At 49.6% G+C, this 21,225-nt stretch overlaps 2 protein-coding genes across 3 annotated transcripts; one reads left to right on the forward strand and one right to left on the reverse strand.

Moving 5' to 3' along the window:
• The first annotated feature begins 102 nt into the window (after positions 1-102).
• Positions 103-3,566, forward strand: TPI1 (triosephosphate isomerase 1). Its single transcript, XM_043882357.1, has 7 exons — positions 103-362; positions 1,476-1,599; positions 1,716-1,800; positions 1,874-2,006; positions 2,283-2,368; positions 2,756-2,843; positions 2,977-3,566. Exons 1-7 carry the CDS (start codon positions 137-139, stop codon positions 3,093-3,095), a joined length of 861 nt encoding a protein of 286 aa, XP_043738292.1. The 5' UTR covers positions 103-136; the 3' UTR covers positions 3,096-3,566.
• A 101-nt stretch (positions 3,567-3,667) lies between these two features.
• SPSB2 (splA/ryanodine receptor domain and SOCS box containing 2) lies at positions 3,668-6,115 on the reverse strand. Of its 2 annotated transcripts, none has more exons than XM_043882362.1 (3): positions 5,926-6,115; positions 5,014-5,759; positions 3,668-4,062 (listed from the first exon to the last, which is right to left on the reverse strand). In XM_043882362.1, exons 2-3 carry the CDS (start codon positions 5,675-5,677, stop codon positions 3,938-3,940), a joined length of 789 nt encoding a protein of 262 aa, XP_043738297.1. In that variant the 5' UTR covers positions 5,678-5,759; positions 5,926-6,115; the 3' UTR covers positions 3,668-3,937. The 2 variants fall into 2 exon arrangements, with proteins under 2 accessions (XP_043738297.1, XP_043738296.1); XM_043882361.1 differs by having other exon boundaries at positions 3,668-4,065.
• Between the last annotated feature and the right edge of the window lie 15,110 nt (positions 6,116-21,225).

The raw sequence follows: 21,225 nt of genomic DNA on the forward strand, positions 1-21,225 counted from the left end.
ACGGCAGTGGAACGTTGCTACAAGAAAGGGGGTAACGTCAGAACCTCGCAACGCGGGCGGCGGGCGGGATAGGGGGCAGGGCGGCGGCGGGCGGCAGGCGGGGCCGGGGGCAGGGCTCCCGCGGGCCCGGCCAGCCATGGACGAGGACGCAGAGGGGGCGGGTTTCTGCATCTCGGCGCTCTATATAAGCGGCCAGTGGAAGCGGGGGCGCGCTGCTCCTGACCTTCAGCGTTCCTGCTCCTCAGCCATGGCGCCCTCCAGGAAGTTCTTCGTGGGGGGAAACTGGAAGATGAACGGGAGGAAGAACAACCTGGGGGAACTCATCAACACTCTGAACGCGGCCAAGGTGCCGGCCGACACCGGTGAGCCCTGGCTGGGGAGAGCCGGGGTGGGCGGTCGGGCGTGGTCGCCCTCTTCGGCACTCTCTTAGCCCGGGTCCGCGTGGCCCTGGGGTCCAGGGCTGTCGGGATCCGGGCCTGAGCTCCGCGGCTGCTGAACTGGGGGTGTGTCGGCGGGGAAAGGCGGGGCCGCATCTCATGGTGCCCTCTGGCTGTGGGTCGTGAGGAGGATAGTGGCCCCGGGGCGCAGACGGGGCCTGCACGGGCCGGGAGTGAAAGGTGAGCCCAGCCCCTGCGGGCGATCGGGAGAGGCCGGCTGCTGCCCGGTGAGTGGGGGTGGAGGCTGCGTGCCGGCTCCGGCTGCCCCCTGGGCGCGGGCTCCGTGCGCCGCCGCACGTAGCCCGCCGGAGACTCCTCCCCGCGCCTTGCCGGGGCGGCAGAGCTCCCCTACCGAGCCGCGTCGGCCTACTGAGCTATCGCTCCGATCCAGTCCGCTCAGCGGCCTGTAGGACTCCGGCCTTCCGCGGAAAGGGGCAGAGCCATTTGGGAATGAGGCGCGCTCCTACTGTTTTCTCCAGCCTAAAAACGGGAAAGCGCAAGGCCTCTATGAGCTGGTCGACTTGCTGCCACCCACGGCCTGCGTCCTTGTCCCCTCACCCACCTGTCACAGAACCTTGAGGCTGATCGAGAGGCATCCTCTTGTGGTTTATTCTCCCAAAGATCCCAGTACAAACCCCAGGAGTTGGCTCCTTCTGCTTTTGCTGAAAATCCTGGCCTGGCCTAGGGGAGGTGGGGATGGGCTATTTTAGAAGGGAGGCGGGGTTGGCCCCCAGAGAATGCTGAGTCTAAGAGGTGCCCAGGCCCAGAATAGCCTGGGGAAATCAGAGCCACAGCTGCTAAAGAGCAGAGGGCAGGGCAAGGGCCATGGCCTCTCAGGGGTACCTGGGAGGCTCAAAGACTTGGGTACAGGCCCAGCCTGGGCTGCAAAGTGGACAGAGATGATCGTGCTGGGGTGAAAAAGGGCAAAAGCAGAACTAAGAAAGTGGTGAAGGCGAGGCGACTCTGGAGCACGGGATGGGGTCTGGGGAATGAAGATTTTCCTGTGATCTCATCCCGTCTGTCACATCTCATCCTCAGAGGTGGTTTGCGCACCCCCCACTGCCTACATTGACTTCGCCAGGCAGAAGCTAGATCCCAAGATTGCAGTGGCTGCGCAGAACTGTTACAAAGTGGCCAATGGGGCCTTTACGGGGGAGATTAGGTAAGATGCTGGTGGCCGAGGGGTGGGAGGGGGACCCCCAGCCCTCACTGTCCTCATGGAGGGGACAGCGACAGGGTGGGCTCCCTGCTGAACCACGGCTTTTACTCTTCCTTTAGCCCTGGCATGATCAAAGATCTTGGAGCCACGTGGGTAGTCCTGGGGCACTCTGAGAGAAGGCACGTCTTTGGGGAGTCAGATGAGGTTAGTAATGGGGGGAGGAGACGAGGGCTGGCTTGTTCCCAGACGGGTGATCACCAGGTCTGTTCCTCAACAGCTGATTGGGCAGAAAGTGGCCCATGCCCTGGCAGAGGGACTTGGAGTGATCGCCTGCATTGGGGAGAAGTTAGATGAGAGGGAAGCTGGCATCACTGAGAAGGTCGTTTTCGAGCAAACCAAGGTCATCGCAGGTATCTCTGGAGAAAGGGGCCCTTGAGCCTAGCCAGGGCTGTGAGACACAGAGGGTGGGGTCGGATGCCCTGCAGCCTGAGCCTATCTGGTGCTGATGCAGGAAAGGGGAGGGTGGGAATCCTGTATCCTTTGGATTACCTCTACTCCTGCCTCTAATGTCACTTTCCTTTAATAGCCACCAGGGGGCAGTAGGCCACCAGCACTCATTCTCTGGGAAACAACTGGTTATGTTCTTCCTTGTTTTCACCCTGCCACCTGTGATCTCTGTCCCACAGATAATGTGAAGGATTGGAGCAAGGTTGTCTTGGCCTACGAGCCTGTGTGGGCCATTGGTACTGGCAAGACGGCGACACCTCAACAGGTAACCAAGCCCAGGAGCCCTGTCCTCATCCTCCCCTGTCTTGATAGAAGTGGATGGCCACAGAGATCACCTGGGCCAACCCCTCATTTAAAAGACAGGAGAGGGACTTCCCTGGAGATTAAACCTCCACTGCAGGGGGCACTGGTTTGACCCTAGTCAGGGAACTAAGATCTCGAATGCTACATGTCAATCCTGCATGCTACAGGTCAAGACTAAATAAATAATAAAAGGAGAAAAGAGAGTTACTTGTCCCAGGATACCCATTCCAGGGCCTGGGTAGGATCGAAGCCCCAGTGTTCTTGCCCACAAACCACATTGCCTGTCTCCACTGGAGCCCAGGGTTTTTTCCCCAGTGAGTGAAGGTCTTAGTCTGGCTTCTTGTTCTAGGCCCAGGAAGTACACGAAAAGCTCCGGGGATGGCTTAAGTCCAACGTCTCTGATGCAGTGGCTCAGAGCGCCCGCATCATTTATGGGGGTAAGTGGGTTTTTGGCTCCAGCCTAAGGTGGGGTGGGCTGAGAACCAGACCGAGCCCTCCTTCAACCTGGAGGTCGGCGTGGAGTACCCCCATCTCATCACTGACCACTCCCGCTCTCGTCTCCCTTCCCAGGTTCTGTGACTGGGGCAACCTGCAAGGAGCTGGCAAGCCAGCCTGATGTGGACGGCTTCCTTGTGGGTGGTGCTTCCCTCAAGCCTGAGTTCGTCGACATCATCAATGCCAAACAATAAGCCCTGTCCATCTCTGCTACCCTTCCTGCCGAGCCAGGGACTAGGTAGCGCAGAAGCCCAGTAACTGTACTGCCCCCGACCTCCACACATGCTTCTTGTGATGTCGCCTGACCCCTCTCATGGCCGAATCCAAAGTATCTCTTCCTTTATCGTTTACACCCTACCTTGTCATGGTTGGGACCAGAACAATCCCGCCTCCACTTACTGTACCCGTTGGAACTAAACCTGTTGTCAAGGTGGCTTCTTCTTGGCTGAGAGGTGGGAGGGTGGTTTGCTCGTGGGTCCCCTCAGTCCCCAGTGAAGACAGGAGAGAGAACCGGTCCTGTCCCGTCTCCCGCCATGAGGCCAAGGGCTGAGAGAAAGCCCTGTCCTCCGCTGAGGCCAGGGCGCTGCTCCCTCCCACGGTGCCAACGCCTGTGTGTGTTGTGTCTGAGCAGTCCCGCGTGTGGGGGAATAAACACCTGGCACTGAGCCCTGTGGTGTGTTCCTCTTCACTGAACTTGCCCCCATCATTTCTTCGCCTTTCTTGCGGCAGCCGGGGGACCCTTGTGCCCCAAAATACCACAGACCAGTTTCTGTAGCAGCACATCTCTTATAATTTTTACTTGCAAAAATGTCTTGCGTACCAGGCTGCCACAGCCTTGACTAACAGCTCCGTCCCTTCCACCCTCTGGGTGGTGGCTCCAGAGCGGTGGCACTCAGACCTGAGTTGGGGTGGGGGTGGAACCCAGCCTCGCCTGCCCCCAGCCTCCCTGGCGGTAGGTTGCCAGTCTCGGCCAGCAGTGCCTCCTGCCCCCGAGGGGTGAGTCAAGGCCCCAGGGCCACGTGTGGTTCCCCCGGGGTCACTGGTAGAGCAGGTAGCGCTTCAGGGCAGGGGGCAGGGGCAGGGCAGAAATGTGGCCTAGCCCGGTGTCCCCCAGGGCGTGGCGCACGCTCAGGCGGCTCAGGTGCAGAAGGGAGTGTGGTTCTGCTGGGGGAGAGAAGGAGGGAAGGTGAGTAGTGGTGCAGCCTCCAGCCAGAAGTCCTCAAACCACAGGGTCCTGCCTGGGCTCCCTCTGTTCTCTGGCTGCAAGTCCACTCCCACCACAGTTGAGCGGGTGGCCTAAGGTGCCCTGAAGTTCTGTATCTGCTCTGGGGGAGGCATCACAGATCTCACGCATCCTCAGTCAGAGCTGGGGTGACGCCCTAAGGCCCTCTAAGCAAGGGGCCACGGCGGCTCTGACAGTGGGGTTGGCCCAGGCTTTGAATCCAGAGAGGCCTTGGCACTGGGGCTGATGAAAAAGGCAGGCCCTCTTCACTCTACAATAGTTTCCATGGGCCACAGTGGGGAGAGGCAGCCACCCTCTGCTGAAGACTTTGCAACTGCAGAAAGGCCTGGCTCCCTAAGAAGGCCCCTGCCCACAGCCCCACCCCGAGGCCTGCCTCCTTCACTGCTCTCCTTCCAGGTGCCCCAGCCTCAATGGCTCCTTCCTGGGGTTTGACTGAGGAAGGAAGTAGGTATGTGTCACAGAGTCAGAGCCCAGAGAGTCAGGTACACGCCCTGGGCGCCTGGCGCCGCAGGTCCTCTTCCTCCTGGAGTTGGACTCCTAGCCCAGGACAGATTTAACCCTTTGCACCTCTTCTTCCAGGGGCTGAGCTCTCCTGGGAAGCCCTAATCCCTGGGGTGTGTCCCTCCATTCTGGGGACTCGCCACCTACTATGCTTTCCCAACTTTTACTTACTTTTACCTCTAGGACTGTTAGGAAGATGAACTTAGGTAACAGCTGTTAAGTCCCTTAGCCATTCCTGGCACTGAACTGGGTAGAAGATCAGTCAGATGATGGCCCATTCCCTCTGTGGTTCTAAGGTGCTGAGCATCCATCCCAAACCACAGCCACCAGGGGCCAAACACTCGCCCCACACCTGTCCCAGGCCTCACCTCTCCTTTCGCCCAGGTAGTTGATGCGGACCTGGCACTGGCCCCAGACCGCGCTTACTGCTGGATAGAGGGTCCTGCCCTTCAGTCCGCGGAACGCCGGCCCCAGGTAGGTGCCCCCGACAGCGTAGCCCAGGGTTCCCTCCTCCATGTCCAGTACCACCAGCAGCCTCTCTGGCACCTCCAGCGGCTCACCCTGAGGTCCGGGTGGATACTGAGGGGCCCCAGGCCCCTTGCTCTGATGGTACAGTTTCCCCCGCCCAATGTCCCAGCCCCACGACTCGCTGTTGCTGCCCAGCAGCGCCGCGTAGTGGTCAGCCTGCAGCGGGGCGTGGGCTGTGGCCACGCCCACCACGGCGTGGGTGCCCCTCTGTTCCCGGGGCCAACTGATCTCCCAGGCGTGCAGGCCCCTCGAGTAGCCCCTCTTCCCTCGGGCCCCATCAGTGCTCTGGGCCACGGGCCGCCGCTCAAAGCACAAGCCCCCTTCCTTGACCTCGATGTTCTCCGAGCAGTCCTTAGGGTTCCAGCCGTGGCGCCGCTGGGCCCCCAGGTCAGGAGGGGGAGCAGACAGCAGCTCCTCCAAGCCTTCGGGACGAGACCGGTCAGGGTACAGGGCCTGTGGGGTGGAGGGGCCGCTGCTGCCCCCTGCCAAGGCCGTCTGGCCCATGGAGGTGAGGAGCTGGACGACTCCCCGAGAGAGGTTTGCTGCGGCGTCTCTTCTGAAAGTTGAGCTCCGGGTCGGGATCGACCTAGAGAGAATTTGGGAGAGAAGAGGGTGTGAACCGAGGGATCCTGGAGGGGATTCGTCACTCAGGTTCGCACCCATCCTTGTCCCCAGGTTTGCTCACCGCCCCGCTCCTCCGTCTTCGCTCCCCCCGAAGCTCCCAGGCCCATCATTACCCTGCCCTCACCCACCTGTCCGGGTCTCTCGAGACTCGCGAGTTCGCCGCCTTTGGGCCTGCCCAGGGACCGTCCCCTTCGCCCGCTACGTGCCCCTGTCACCGCCCCCGAACCTCGCCCGGCTTCGGGTGCCCGGAGGTCGCCGGCCCCCCGGAGAAGCCAAGCCGAAAGTTACCGAACCCCTGCCGCTTCCGCCTCCGGCCCCGCCTCCGGACCGCGCCCCGCCCCCAGGCCCCTCCCATAAAGCCCTACGAGCGGTTAACCCTCTCGTCGCCGCGCCAGGTCGAGTCGCGCCCCGAGGCTACGCCCCCGGGGGCCCCTAGAGGGTAGTTAACACTTGGCTGGGGCGGGGGCCGTCGGGGCCCCTTGTTGCGTAGAGGCCACTCAAGGGCAGTTAACCTCTGTGCAGCGTGCAGGCCGCCCCCGAGGCGGTCTGCCCGGCGCTTAACCCATTCTTGGCCACTAGGGAGTCCGCCCCTGGCAGCCCAAGCTCAGAATTAACCCTTTCATGGTATCGTCGCTTTGAGGTCCCTAAAGGTCTGTTCTCAAAAACTTTGAGTCGCCTGGGCAACCAGCTCCTGAGCCCCTCGGGATACGGGACACGAGGTCAAGGAAGGACCTCCATTGTGGTGCCATCTATTTCCGAGTGCTGCTGATTCTAGGTCATGTTACTAGGCTGATCTTTTTCTGACCTGGGGTGTGAGTCAGCCGGCTGTAAGCCTGGGGTTCTGAAATCTGAGTTTCTGGCTCTGAGCGGCAGGTGTCAGAGGTCTGCATGCATCACCCTACACATGAATCCACTGCTGAGCTAGTGGCCTCATCTAGTAGTGTAGTGGTTAAGACCTTGCTTGTTCGTGAAGCTACCGCTCTAATTAGCTCTATGACCTTGGAGAGGTTGCCAAACTTCTCCAGAGCTGTTTTCTCTTATGTGATATGGGAATAATGATGGTGCTTACTTCACAGGGTTGAGATAATCCAGGCAAAGTCTGCTAGTAGTATGCACTCAACTAAGCATAGCTATTTCTGTTTCCATAACATTTACTAAGGGCCCATTCTATCTTTTTAGAAATGTTTATTTGACTGCGTCAGGCCTTAGATGAATTATGAGGAATCTTTCACTGCAGTGCACAGATTCTCTAGTTGCATTGCACGGGCTTAGTTGCTCTGAGACATGTGGGATATTACTTCCCTAACTAGGGACTGGACCTGTGTCCCTTGCATTGCAAGGCTGGTTCTTAACCACTGGGACACCAGGGAAGTCCCAAGTGCCCATTTTATAGAGATGCAATATCCGTGGCTCACCAGTAAATAATTTCCCAATGAGGGAGACACTGATCTGATCCCTGAATTGGGAAGATTCCCTGCAGGAGAAAATGGCAACCCACTCCAGTGTTCTTGCCAGGGAAATCCCCATGGACAGAGGCACCTGGAGGGCTACCATCCATGGGATCACACAGAGTTGGACACAACTGAACGACTTAGCACAATATAAGATAGTGGCAATACCTGCTGTGGAGCCAGGCTGACTGGATGTGAATGCCTGAAGGCTGGTAGGCAGGGGACCTTGGGCCAATACTAACTTCCTCATGCCTGTTTCTCTCTCTGTAAAATGGAGATACTATTGGTTTATCTACTGCATAGGCTCTAGCGAGGATTCAGAGGTTATTCAGTAAAGCACTTACAACAGTTTCTGGTTCAAATTTAATCATGTGTGCTGAGCACTAAGGACTAAGCATTGAATCCTCAAGGAAGTTTACAAGAACATTTATAAAACAGTTTATCATGTGTTAGATAAAATTCTGGGTATCTAGAAGGTACTAGGGGAGTAAAAAGGCTAGGACTGCTAACCAGGGATCAAGCAGTTCAGAAAGGAAAGTGTCAGATGACAGTGGACTGAATCTTTAAGAAGGACAGGAGGAGATTTCCCTGACTGTCCAGTGGTTAAGACTTCATGCATCCACTGCAGGGGGCACAGATTCGATCCCCGGTCAGGGAACTAAGATCCCTCATGCCACACAGTGCGGCCAAAAAAGAAAAAAAAAAAAAAAAAAGACAAGGAATTTATCTGACAAGTGGTTCTGCAGGACAGAGATTGGATTAGAGTCACTACATGAAGAAGACATTGAGACTGAGCTGTCAACATAAAAACAACAACAACAACAACAAAAAAAACACAACTTCCCTGGTGGTACAGTGCATAAGACTCTCCCTGCCAATGCAGGGCATATGGGTTCCATCCCAGGTCCTGGAAGATTTCACATGCCATGGAGCAACTAAGCCCATGTGTCACAACTATGGAGGCCCACGTGCCGACAGCCTGTGCTCCACAACAAGAGCAGCCACTGCAATGAGGAACCCGTGCACCGTAATGAAGACCCAGTGCAACCCAAAAAAAAAAAAAAAACCAAAAAAAACAGAAGCAGTAGCACTTGGAAGACTTCAGGGTGGCTGTAGCAAGAACGGAAGCTTGAGACACAAGCCTAGGGAAGTGGGTGTGAGATCAGAAGGCCTAAGAATGCAAACGTTCGTTACCTGGTAGGACAGATGGGTAATGGGGAGCCACATAAGAAAGAAACTGGGGAAGAACATGGTGGAAAACTCCTTTTAGAAAGATCACCCTGGCAGCAATGGAAAGCAGGATTCAGGGAAATAGATGGGAGCAAGGAGATTGGTTCCAGTGGCCCAGGTGACAAAGTGTTGAGAGCCTGGAATAGGGCGGTTGAAATAAAGATGAAAAGAATTCAAGAAACACTGATGAAACGGCAAGATCTGGTGACTGATTAGATGCTAAGGCCAGGAGGAGGAAAGAGAGAAAGGAAGGTTTTCTTTTTTCATTTTGACCACATGGGCGGGGCTTCTCTTTGTGGAGCATCAGCTCTAGAGCTTGTGGGCTCAGTGTTAGGGTCCACAAGGGGCTTATAGGGTATAGTTTAAAAATGGTCCATTGTGGTAACCTGACAAACAAGGGATGAAGTCACAGTGGCCATATTGCCCTGGTGGCATCCTATTTTTCCCTGGTGGCATCCTATTTTTCCCTTAAGGCGAGATCCTGTTTTTCCCTGTTGGTGCCAGTTTCTCAAGACTACGTGACCACCCAACTGTGACAGCCCTCAGACTATGTGATCCCAAGACCCCAGCTGTGGACTAAAGATAAACTAAGGCCCCCTGCCTTCAGGGCACAATTTCCCACCATAAGAAGTTTGGCTGTAAAGGGAGGGCACTGGTTTCTCTCTAAAGCCAGTCATTTTCTCTCTTCTATAATAAATTTCTCTCTGCCTGCATGCCCGGTTCGCTCTCTTTTTCTCCACGCTCTCCTTACACTCAGTAGTTGTGGTGCTAGAATTTTGTTACCCCGAGGCATGTGGGATCTTAGTTCCCAGACCAGAAGAACCCATTTCCCCTTCATTGCAAGATGGATACTTAACCACTACACCACCAGGAAAATCCAAAAGGGAGGTTTCTAGCCAGGAAGACTTCGTTAGAAGGTGGTGCCACAAGTGAAGGTGGAGACGACAGAAAGAGGAGCTGTTGGGAACAGGGGCAGGAGGGTGGGAGAAAGAGGTGGTGGATTCACTTTAGGACGTGTTTTTGAGGTGCTGGAACAACTCAGTGGAACCATCCAGAACATGCTTGACAATGGCAGGTCTGGAAAAGAAAAAGAAAGTGGCAGGCCTGGGGATGGGGGTTAAGGTAGTGAGAAGCCTGGACTAGAGATATAAATTTGGGAAGTGTGTCAGCCAGGAGTTGAACTCCGAGAATCAAGAGGGGCCCTCGAGAGAGTGTACAGAGTAAGAAGACGAGGAGGACACAGCACAGCAGACAATTCAAGTCTGATTACATACACAATTTTTTTGGTCATTGGCAGCTTCAGTGAGAGAGCACATGCGTATTGTAGGAGGTGGGGTCCAGGCTGAAGGTACTTCCTGTATGTCAGACACTGTGCTACATGATTCACATTTTTAGGAAACAGAGAAGGAAAGGGCCAATTACATCTCATAGTTAAAATTACCCTTGAAAATCCCTTACTCCATCTATTAGGTACAGCAGATGTTCAGTCACTAAGTTGTTAAGTTGTATCAGACTCTTTGCAGCATATGTTAGCTTCATGTAAAATACAATACAGGGCAGTACACATACAATGATGTACAGAATATAATTTTCTTTTCTCTTCTTTCTCTGCCACACCCCATGTGGGCCCTTAGTTCTCCTACAAGGGATCAAACCCACACCCCCTGCACTGGAAGCATGAAGTCTTCACCACTGGACCATCAGGGAAGTCCTTTATATTATTATAACTAAAGAGAAAGAACACATATTAAAAAGAAAGATCCCACATGATGCAATAGAGATCCAGTATGCTTCAATTAAGATGACGCTGCCAAATAAATATTAAAAAAAGAAGAAAAAGAAAAAATTATAAAGAAAAAGAAAGATGTGAACCTGAACACTTGTCATCCATCCAACCTGGGTATTCTTGCCAGTGTGACAACAAAAATAAAGATATGTCTTCGCGGACAGATACCAAGCCTAATCCAAGGCCAACTCTAGCTCAGTTTGAAAAGCTGCACCTGCTCAGCTGTTGGTAGTTTCAATGCTTCTTCGCCAGTTGTGCCCGCTGACTCTTGAACTGCTCAATTTGCTGGTAATAGCTCAAATATCCCACAGTGCTACAAGTAATTTTAACTTTTTTTTTTTTTTTTTTTTACTGAAATGTAACATATACAAAGTACACTAATGTGAAACTGCTCAGGGAATTTTACATATTTATATACAGCAAAAAGATGAAAATGTCCAGCATTCCAGACAGCTCCTTCATGCCCTGACACAACACCCTAAAGGTACCTCCTACTTGAGCTCTATAGATTAGCTTTACCTCTTCATCGATACTTTGGCTACCTGATGTGAAGAGCTGACTCATTTGAAAAGACCCTGATGCTGGGAAAGATTGAAGGTAGGAGGAGAAGGGGATGACAGAGGATGAGATGGTTGGATGGCATCACCAACTCAATAGACATGAGTCTGAGTAAGCTCCAGGGGTTGGTGATGGACACGGAGGCCTGGTCTGCTGCAGTCCGTGGGATGGCAAAGAGTCAGACAGGACTGAGCGACTAAACTGACTGGCTGACTGACTTCAATGGTTTCTTGCAGTTGAAACAATACAGTATGTATTCTTTGTATTCTTTTGTGTCTGACCTGTTTTTTTCTCAACATTATGTCTGTGAGAGTCATCCATGTTGTTGCATGAAATGATAGTTGGTTGAGTATTCCATTGTATGCGTGGGCTTCCCTGATGGCTCAGCAAGTAAAGAGTCCACCTGAAATTCAGGAGACACAGGAGACTTGGGTTGGGAAGATCCCCTGGAGGAGGAAATGGCAACCTACTCCAGTATTCTTGCCTGGAAAATTCCATGGACAGAGGAGCCTGGCGGCCTACCGTCTATGGGGTCACAAAGAGTCAGATGCAACTGAGCACATGGCACATGCAGGCTGTATGGATTACCACAGCTGTTTCCATTTTTAGCTACTATGGAGAAAACTACTGTGTACAGTTATCGGGAATCTTTTGATGGACCTAGGCAGCTCATTTTTGTTGGGGGCATACTTATGTGCAGAATTGTTGGGTTATAAGGAATTACAATGTATAGATTTAACCACATGTAATTTTCAGGTTTCTCTCCACAGAGGGATTTTGTTCAGAAATGAAATCATTCAGGTATTTTACAGCATGGAACACTTTAACAAGTTTATGAAAATTTGAGCTGTTCGGTTCTTCCTCTTTATCAGTTCCTCAGCTTTTCTATTACTGTTTTTCGGTTCTTCAGGTTTTTCAGTTTCTTCCACAGAGCCACCATGATCCCTCTGCTAGGCCGCTCAAACATTGAGTTTCACTTCTTTGTCAATAGAAAACCCTTAAAGTTCTAAACACATTCTTCCCAACATGCAAGAACTGTTTGAGGCTTGTTTCCATGCCTGCTTACTATAAAGGATGCAACTGGAAATACTGGAGCATCTTCAAATCTTTCAACTCATGACCACATTAAGCCGAGGATCAGCTCTCACTGGCTCTCAAGGAGGAATCTCAGTCTCATGCATATGACTTTGAAACAGAAATTCACTCTTACAGCAGAAGGAAGGATAGGGGTGATGATAGGGGGAGGAAAACTTCAATGCCTTTATGAGCACATTCATAAAGTGTGTGGGGCTGCAAAGTGGTACTGCTGCCTGTAAGCAGCAATGACAAAGCCAAGGCCTTTCTCTCTGATGTCCAACTTTGCTTCTACGAGGTAAACTGTAAAAGCAAATCAGGAAAAATGCTACACTACCCAGGACTTTGCATTTGAAACGCTGGAGTACAGAAGAAAAAAAAAAAATTTTTTTTTTTTTTTTTTTTAAGGACACTGGGATTTGTATCTTTGTAGAACTCTTTGGCTTTGTGGAAGAGGTGGTCACGAGCTCATTTTGTTGTTGTTCAGTCGTGTCTGACTCTTTGAGACCCCATGGATGATAGCCTTCTTTATCCATGGGATTCCCCAGGCAAGAATACTGGGGCGGGTTGCCATTTCCTTCTCTGGGGAATCTTCCTGACCCAGGGATTGAACCCGAGTCTCCTGCATTGCAGGTGATTCTTTACCACTGAGGCACCAGGAAGCCCCTACAAAGTCTTTCCTTACTTTTAAACCAGGGTCTTGGGCTTCTAGTTTGGAAACGTAAAAGCAGTTGGGCAAGTCCCCCTTAGAAGATACCAACCTCACTATATTCTGGAGGACAGTGCTTTGGCCAATACTACTTCTTCGTCCTGGGTAGGTTCCACCACAGATACAGCCTCATAAACAGTTGGAACGTATCTGGTTTCTAAACCTGTTATGCCATCCTTGGCTAGTTGTGAAATCCTTCCATCCCAACGCTCTCTTGTCTGGCCAAAGTGTGAACTGTGACAAGACTAAGTTTTTCTTTTTCCTTTCCTGCCATGTATGGCCATTGTGAGGCACCTATTTCTGCTTCATTTCTTCCAGGAATAAGTTTAGTGTGTTTTCATTCCTCATTAAAGTTTTATCACCCGTACTTTGCTGTCCCTGTAACAGTTACAGGAGAACCTGATGACCTGGCTTCACATATCTATTGAATCTCAATTGCATGTGTGATTTCTTGAGGTCATACTCCTGTGCCACGTTGGAGATGGCCCTTGGTAAGTAAGCCTGTTTTCCTCCCAGTGCAAGAAGGGACTGCTGCCTCTCTGGGTGGGCGCCAGATGAAATCGTTAGATTGCCTTCAGGTGGGTCGTGTTATACGGAAAAGAGGCAGCTTAAAACACTAGTTTGAAAAGCAAAAGACTAGAACCGCAGTCAGGCGCAGGCGCAGGGCCAAGGGCACAGTCCAGTCCCCCGTTGGTGGGGAGCAGTACCTGGAGACCTGCCACCCTATTTAATCTGAGAATTGGTGTGTTTGTGTGCACACTCCCGTGTTCAGTCGTGTTCAAGTCTTTGCGACCCCTTGGACTGTTGCCCACCAGGCTCCTCTGTCCATGGAATTCTCCACGCAAGAGTATTGCAGTGAGTTGCCATTTCCTCCTCCTGGGGAAGCTTCCCCACCCAAGGATGGAACCTGTCTCCTACATTGGCAGGCAGATTCTTTACTGCCGCGCCCCCACGGAAGCCCTGAGAATTGTTGAGCTCACTTTAAGTGTGCCTGATGCAACCCCATCACCTCTCATTTAATCCACACAACTAAAACGGCCCAGTGTTTACAGATTCGTACACTGGGGCTCGTACACTAAACGACTTGTCTGTGACTAGACCTGGTAAATGGCAGCGTCGGGATTCAAAAAATAAGCCACTGCGCCAGACCCAAGGGTGGTGACCAAATGGCGACTGCTGGTAACGCTTCCAGCTCTCCGAGCCAGACGCGCCACCCGCGCCGCCGCCGGGGAACTGATTATGTAACGCGCGGGGGCGCGGACTCCCGGGGGCGGCGGTCACGTGCGCGGCTATCTGCGCAGGCGCGGGGGCCGGGCGGCCGCAGGGGCTCGCGCGCCCCCTAGCGGCCGCAGCGGTGACGCGGTCTTCGCTCCACCCGCCCCCGGTTTGCTGGTTTGCAGCTCCCGCCCCCGCCCACATCCCTCAGGCGTTTGAGTCTGGAACATTTTGCGCCGGAACAAAGGCCCCAGGGCGGAACCGAAGGCCTTTAAGCCACGGCTGTAGCTTTGGGCTCCAGAGGGGAGTGAAGGAGGTGGTGCTTCGGGAGATCGGCTTATCGAGGCTAACAGCCGGAGTTTCCGTACCTATGAAGGGCTCCCTTCGTCCGTCCCTCAAAAAACTGTCCTTACCTCCCCATCTCTCTCTCCTTCCTGTGGTCAATGTCTCTCTGTCTAGGGACCCTCACCACAGGAGAGTCTGCGACGTCCACCTGGGAGGTGCGAGGTCACAAGATGCAGACAGCCAGGTTATGCTAAAAACTGCAGCCTAAAGGAGCTCGCCTGTTAAAAAAACCACTCTCTCAAACTCTGCCAGCCTACATCAGCCTGTTATTAAAAGTCTTGCTTGCCAAGTCAGTGCCCGTTTGTGTATCATTGGTAAGTTTTAAAAGACTGGCTCAAGTTTGTCTAGTTTTTCTTCACCTTTAAGGCCTCCACTTTCCAGTGACTCATAAGTGGGGATACCTGCTGGCTGGTCCTTCCTTTATGCCTTGTCAGGGATTCTCAAAGTGGAGGGAGGAACAGGGGATTTTATCTGTAAGGTAAATCCAAACTGAGGGCAAGGTGTCCTTAATTACTTTTGAAAAGCACATTTACTGTTAGTTCTGATGACATCCCTGGCGGTCCAGTGGTTGGGGCTCTTTGGTCCCAATGCAGGGTGCACAGGTTCAATTTCCTTGTCAGGGAATTAGGATCCTGCATGCTGTACATGAGCCTGGCTTAAGACAGCAAATAAAGAAAGGTGAGATGGTTGGATGGCATCACCGACTGGATGGACATGGGTTTGGGTGGACTCCGGGAGTTGGTGATGGACAGGGAGGCCTGGCCTGCTGTGGTTCATGGGGTCGCAAAGAGTCGGACATGACTGAGCGACTGAACTGAACTGAAAAAGTTTCTTTAAAAAAATTATTTAGGAAAATAAAATTGTGGACTTCTCTGGTGGTCCAGTGGTTAAGACTCTGAAATTCTACTGCAGGGAGCTTCTACTGCAGGGAGATTCTACTGCAGGGACTCCTAGTCCGGGAGCCAAGAACCCTCACGCTGTGCTGTGTGGTCGCACATAAAAATTGTGCAAGCATGATTTAAAGAAATTATATTTTTTAAAAAGTACTGAAAACTCATCACAGTCTGATTATTGTACTACCTTTTGTAGTTTGCTAGGACTGCCATAACAAAAGGCTTAAGTAGTTTAAGCAACAGAAATTTATTTTCTCACAGTTCTGGGGGCAATGCAAGAGCAAGGTGTCAACAGGTTTGGTTTCCTGGGAGGCCTCTGTCCTTAGCTTGTAGGTGGCTGCCTGTTTCTATGTCCTCACACTGTCCTTTTCTCTGTGTGCCTGCATCCCGTGTTCAAATATCCTCTTCTTAGGTTGATACCAGTCCGATTGAATTTGTGCCCACCCCACTGGTCTCATTTTAACTTAATCATCTCTTTTAAGGCCTGATCCCCAATAGAGTCACATTCTGAGGTACTGGGGGCAGGGTTTCAACTTATGAATTTGGTGATACACAATTCAGTCCTTAACTGTTTTGCTATTATTTATGCTCTGAAATTATTTATCTCGATTATATCTTCATGAAGGAAACACCACATTGCAAGTTGCTAGCTTAAAATTGGTATTTATAGGAGAAAAATCAGTACATGCTAAAAAGTAGGGCATTTTGTTCTCCCTGGAGAGCCTGTTGTTAAAGATTTACCTGAACATCACAGCTGTAGATGTTGTTTTGTTTTAGAATATAATTTGAATGTGAACAATGGGGAACACACATGCAAAAGATAGACTTTTTAGTTATTAGAACTAGTAAGATAGGATCAATTATGTATAGAGAAAAATCAATAGTTATGGCAGTGTGGCACTAGATCAGAAATAGCTATATATTGAATATATTATATATGGATGAATGGAAAATAATCATCCAGGATTTTATATGTATATATAATGGCATTTCAGATCAGTAGATAAGGGTGGGATTAATCATTTCTTTAAGGTGACATGCTGTATAAACAAAGTGAAAAGGAAAACATTTTCAGTATTTATAAAGAAGAAAAAGTTAATGTATCTGCATGTTGGTTTTAATACATGCCCACCAATTCTTTGATATTCTTCACTTCATGGAGTGGAGCCTATTTCCTCTCTACTTGAGTGTGGCCTAGACTTAGTGACTAGATGCTGAAAACAGAATAAAGTGGAAGCAATGTGTATGTTTTAGTATAGGGGCTTCCATCTTAGTCTCTTTCTCTCTTGGGGGAAGCCAGTTGCCTAACTGTGAGGACATTCAGGCAGTCCTGTGGAGAAGTCCATGTGGTAAGGAACAGTCCCTCCAACAGCCATGTCACTGAACCATCTCCAGCCTCAGTCCATCCATTGGATAACTGTAGCCTCAGCTAAGATAGTTTTAGACTGCTGATTCACAGAAACTGATATAATAAATTCCCTGGTATGAAAAATAAATGACCCAATCAAAAAATGGGGCCAAAGAACTAAACAGACATTTCTCCAAAGAAGACATACAGATGGCTAACAAATACATGAAAAGATGCTCAACATCACTCATTATCAGAGAAATGCAAATCAAAACCACAAGGTACCATCTCATGCCAGTCAGAATGGCTGCTATCAAAAAGTTCTACAAACAATACATGCTGGAGAGGGTGTGGAGAAAAAGGAACCCTCTTACACTGTTGGTGGGAATGCAAACTAGTACAGCCACTATGGAGACCAGTGTGGAGATTCATTAAAAAACTGGAAACAGAACTGCCATATGACCCAGCAATCCCACTGCTGGGCATACACACCGAGGAAACCAGAATTGAAAGAGACACGTGTACCCCAATGTTCATCGCAGCACTGTTTATGATAGCCAGGACATGGAAGCAACCTAGCTGTCCATCAGCAGACAAGTGGATAAGAAAGCTGTGATACATATACACAATGGAATATTACTCAGCCATTAAAAATGCATTTGAATCAGTTCTAATGAGGTGGATGAAACTGGAGTTCATTATACAGAATGAAGTAAGTCAGAAAGAAAACCACCAATACAGTATACTAACACATATATATGGAATTTAGAAAGATGGTAACGATGACTCTATATGTGAGACAGCAAAAGAGACACAGAGGTAAAGAACAGTCTTTTGGACTCAGTAGAAGAGGGAGAGGGTGGAATGATTGGAGAGAATAGCATTGAAACATGTGTATTATTATATGTGAAACAGATTGCCAGTCCAGGTTTGATGCATGAGACAGAGTGCTCAGGGCTGGTGCACTGGGATGACCCTGAGGGATGGGATGAGGAGGGAGGTGGGAGGGGGGTTCAGGATGGGGAACACATGTACACCCATGGCTGATTCATGTCAATGTATGGCAAAAACCACCACAATATTGTAAAGTATCCAAGGTAAGGAGCAGTGGCTGTGCTTTGCTGGAGCAGCTGTGAAGAGATACCTTACGTCCAAGGTAAGAGAACCCCCAGTAAGACAGTAGGCACTGAGAGAGGGCATCAGAGGGCAGACAGACTGAAACCACAATCATAGACAACTAGCCAATCTGATCACACGATGACAGCTTGTTTAACTCAATGAAACTAAGCCATGCCATGTGGGGCCACCCAAGATGGATGGGTCATGGTGGAGAGGTCTGACAGAATGTGGTCCACTGCAGAAGGGGATGGCAAACCACTTCAGTATTCTTGCTTTGAGAACCCCATGAACAGGATGAAAAGGCAAAAAGGTACGACAGTGAAAGATGAACTCCCCAGGTCGGTAGGTGCCCAATATGCTACTGGAAATCAGTGGAGAAATAACTCCAGAAAGAATGAAGGGATGGAGCCAAAGCAAAAACAACACCCAGTTGTGGATGTGACTGGTGATAGAAGCGAGATCTGATGTTGTAAAGAGCAATGTTGTATAGGAACCTGGAATGTTAGGTCCATGAATCAGGGCAAATTGGAAGTGGTCAAACAGGAGATGGCAAGAGTGAACATCAACATTCTAGGAATTAGAGAACTAAGATGGACTGGAATGGGTGAATTTAACTCAGATGACCATTATATCTACTACTGTGGGCAGGAATCCCTTAGAAGAAATGGAGTAGCCATCATAGTCAACAGAAGTCTGAAATGCAGTACTTGGATGCAATCTCAAAAATGACAGAATGATCTCTGTTCATTTCCAAGGCAAACCATTCAGTATCACAGTAATCCAAGTCTATGCCCTGACCAGTAAGGCTGAAGAAGCTGAAGTTGAACGGTTCTATGAAGACCTACAAGACCATTTAGAACTAACACCCAAAAAAGATGTCCTTTTCATTATAGGGGACTGGAATGCAAAAGTAGGAAATCAAGAAATACCTGGAGTAACTGGTAAATTTGGCCTTGGAGTACAGAATGAAGCAGGGCAAAGGCTAATAGAGTTTTGCCAAGAGAATGCACTGGTCATAGCAAACACTCTCTTCCAACAACAGAAGAGAAGCCTCTACACATGGACATCACCAGATGGTCAACACCGAAATCAGATTGATTATATTCTTTGCAGCCAAAAATAGAGAAGCTTTATACAGTCAGCAAAAACAAGACCAAGAGCTGACTGTGACTCAGATCATGAACTTCTTATTGCCAAATTCAGACTTAAATTGAAGAAAGTGGGGAAAACCACTAGACAATTCAGGTACGACCTAAATCAAATCCCTTACGATTATACATTGGAAGTGAGAAATAGATTTAAGGGACTAGATCTGATAGACAGAGTGCCTGATGAAACATGGACAGAGGTTTGTGATACTGTACAGGAGACAGGGATCAAGACCATCTCCAAGAAAAAGAAATGCAAAAAGCAAAATGGCTGTCTGAGGAGGCCTTATAAATAGCTGTGAAAGAAGAGAAGCAAAAAACAAAGGAGAAAAGGAAAGATATACCCATTTGAATGCAGAGTTCCAAAAAATAGCAAGGAGAGATAAGAAAACCTTCCTCAGCATCAATGCAAAGAAATAGAGGAAAACAATAGAATGGGAAAGACTAGAGATCTCTTCAAGAAAATTAGGGATACCAAGGGAACATTTCATGTAAAGATGGGCTCAATAAAGGACAGAAATGGTATGGACCTAACAGAACCAGAAGATATTAAGAAGAGGTGGCAAGAATACACAGAAGAACTATATAAAAAAGATCTTCATGACCCAGATATTCACGATGGTGTGATTACCCACCTAGAGCCAGACATCTTGGAATGTGAAGTCAAGTGGGCCTTAGTAAGCATCACTACGAACAAAGCTAGTGGAGGTGATAGAATTCCAGTTGAGCTATTTCAAATCCTAAAAGATGATGCTGTGAAAGTGTTGTACTCAATATGCCAGCAAATTTGGAAAACTCAACAGTGGCCACAGGACTGGAAAAGGTCAGTTTTCATTCCAATCCCAAAGAAAGGCAATGCCAAAGAATGCTCAAACTACCACACAATTGCACTCATCTCACACGCTAGTAAAGTAACGCTCAAAATTCTCCAAGCCAGGCTTCAGCAGTATGTGAACTGTGAACTTCCAGATGTTCAAGCTGGTTTTAGAAAAGGCAGAGGAACCAGAGATCAAATTGCCAACATCTGCTGGATCATTGAAAAAGCAAGAGAGTTGCAGAAAAACATCCATTTCTGCTTTATTGACTATGCCAAAGCCTTTGACTGTGTAGATCACAATAAACTATGGAAAATTCTGAAAGAGATGGGAATACCAGACCACCTGACATGCCTTTTGAGAAATCTGTATGCAGGTCAGGAAGCAACAGTAGAACTGGACATGGAACAACAGACCTGTTCCAAATCGGGAAAGGAGTATGTCAAGGCTGTATACTGTCACCCTGCTTATTTAACTTATATGCAGAGTACATCATGAGAAATGCTGGGCTGGAAGAAGCACAAGCTGGAATCAAGATTGCTGGGAGAAATATCAATAACCTCAGATATGCAGATGACACCACTCTTATAGCAGAAAGTGAAGAGGAACTAAAGAGCCTCTTGATGAAAGTGAAAGAGGAGAGTGAAAAAGTTGGCTTAAAGCTCAACATTCAGAAAACTAAGATCATGGCATCTGGTCCCATCACTTCATGGCAAATAGATGGGGAAACAGTGGAAACAGTGGCTGACTTTATTTTTCAGGGCTCCAAAATCACTGCAGATGGTGATTGCAGCCATGAAATTAAAAGACACTTGCTCCTTGGAAGGAAAGTTATGACTAACCTAGACAGCATATTAAAAAGCAGAGACATTACTTTGTTCACAAAGGTCTGTCTAGTCAAGGCTATGGTTTTTCCAGTAGTCAAGTATGGATGTGAGAGTTGGACTATAAAGAAAGCTGAGCACCGAAGAATTGATGGGCTTTTGAACTGTGGTGTTGGAGAAGACTCTTGAGAGTCCCTTGGACTGCAAGGAGATCCGACCAGTCCATCTTAAAGGAGATCAGTCCTGGGTGTTCATTGAGAGGACTGATGTTGAAGCTGAAACTCCAATACTTTGGCCATCTGATGCGAGGACCTGACTCATTTGAAAAGACCTTGATGCTGGGAAAGATTGAGGGCAGGAGGAGAAGGGGACGACAGAGGATGAGATGGTTGGATAGCATCACCAACTTGACGGACATGAGTTTGGATGGACTCTGGGAGTTGGTGATGGACAGGGAGGCCTGACGTGCTGCAGTTCATGGGGTCGCAAAGAGTCGGACACGACTGAGTGACTGAACTGAACTGATTGTAAAGTAATTAGCCTCCAATTAAAGTAAATAAATTGATTTTAAAAAATAAAATAAAATAAATTCCTTGGTAGTTCAGACGGTAAAGAATCCACCAGCAATGTAGGAGACCTGGGTTTGATCCCTGGTTTGAGAAGATTCCCTGGAGAAGGAAATGGCAACCTACTCCAGTATTCTTGCCTGAAGAACCCCAGACAGAGGAGCCTTGGCGGGCTACAGTTCATTGGGCTGCCGAGTCAGACACAACTGAGTGTCTAAGCACAAGCTACTAAATTCCTGCAAGCCATGTGGTCAGCCAAAGGGGGGGAAAAAAAAAAGAATTGCAACATAGATCTTCCAAATCCTGCGGCTTACCAATTTTTCTCTCATATAAAAAATAAGTCTGGG

Source organism: Cervus elaphus, chromosome 22 (genome assembly GCF_910594005.1).
Source record: "Cervus elaphus chromosome 22, mCerEla1.1, whole genome shotgun sequence".
NCBI classification, from domain to species: domain Eukaryota; kingdom Metazoa; phylum Chordata; class Mammalia; order Artiodactyla; family Cervidae; genus Cervus; species Cervus elaphus.

Coding starts and splice junctions, on each gene's coding strand:
- TPI1 (XM_043882357.1), top strand. CDS start 137: ATGGACGAGGACGCAGAGGGGGCGGGTTTCTGCATCTCGGCGCTCTAT. Junction 2,007..2,282: donor GCAAACCAAGGTCATCGCAG/GTATCTCTGGAG, acceptor TCTGTCCCACAG/ATAATGTGAAGGATTGGAGC. Junction 2,844..2,976: donor CGCCCGCATCATTTATGGGG/GTAAGTGGGTTT, acceptor CTCCCTTCCCAG/GTTCTGTGACTGGGGCAACC.
- SPSB2 (XM_043882361.1), bottom strand. CDS start 5,677: ATGGGCCAGACGGCCTTGGCAGGGGGCAGCAGCGGCCCCTCCACCCCA. Junction 4,066..5,013: donor CTACCTGGGCGAAAGGAGAG/GTGAGGCCTGGG, acceptor TCTCTCCCCCAG/CAGAACCACACTCCCTTCTG.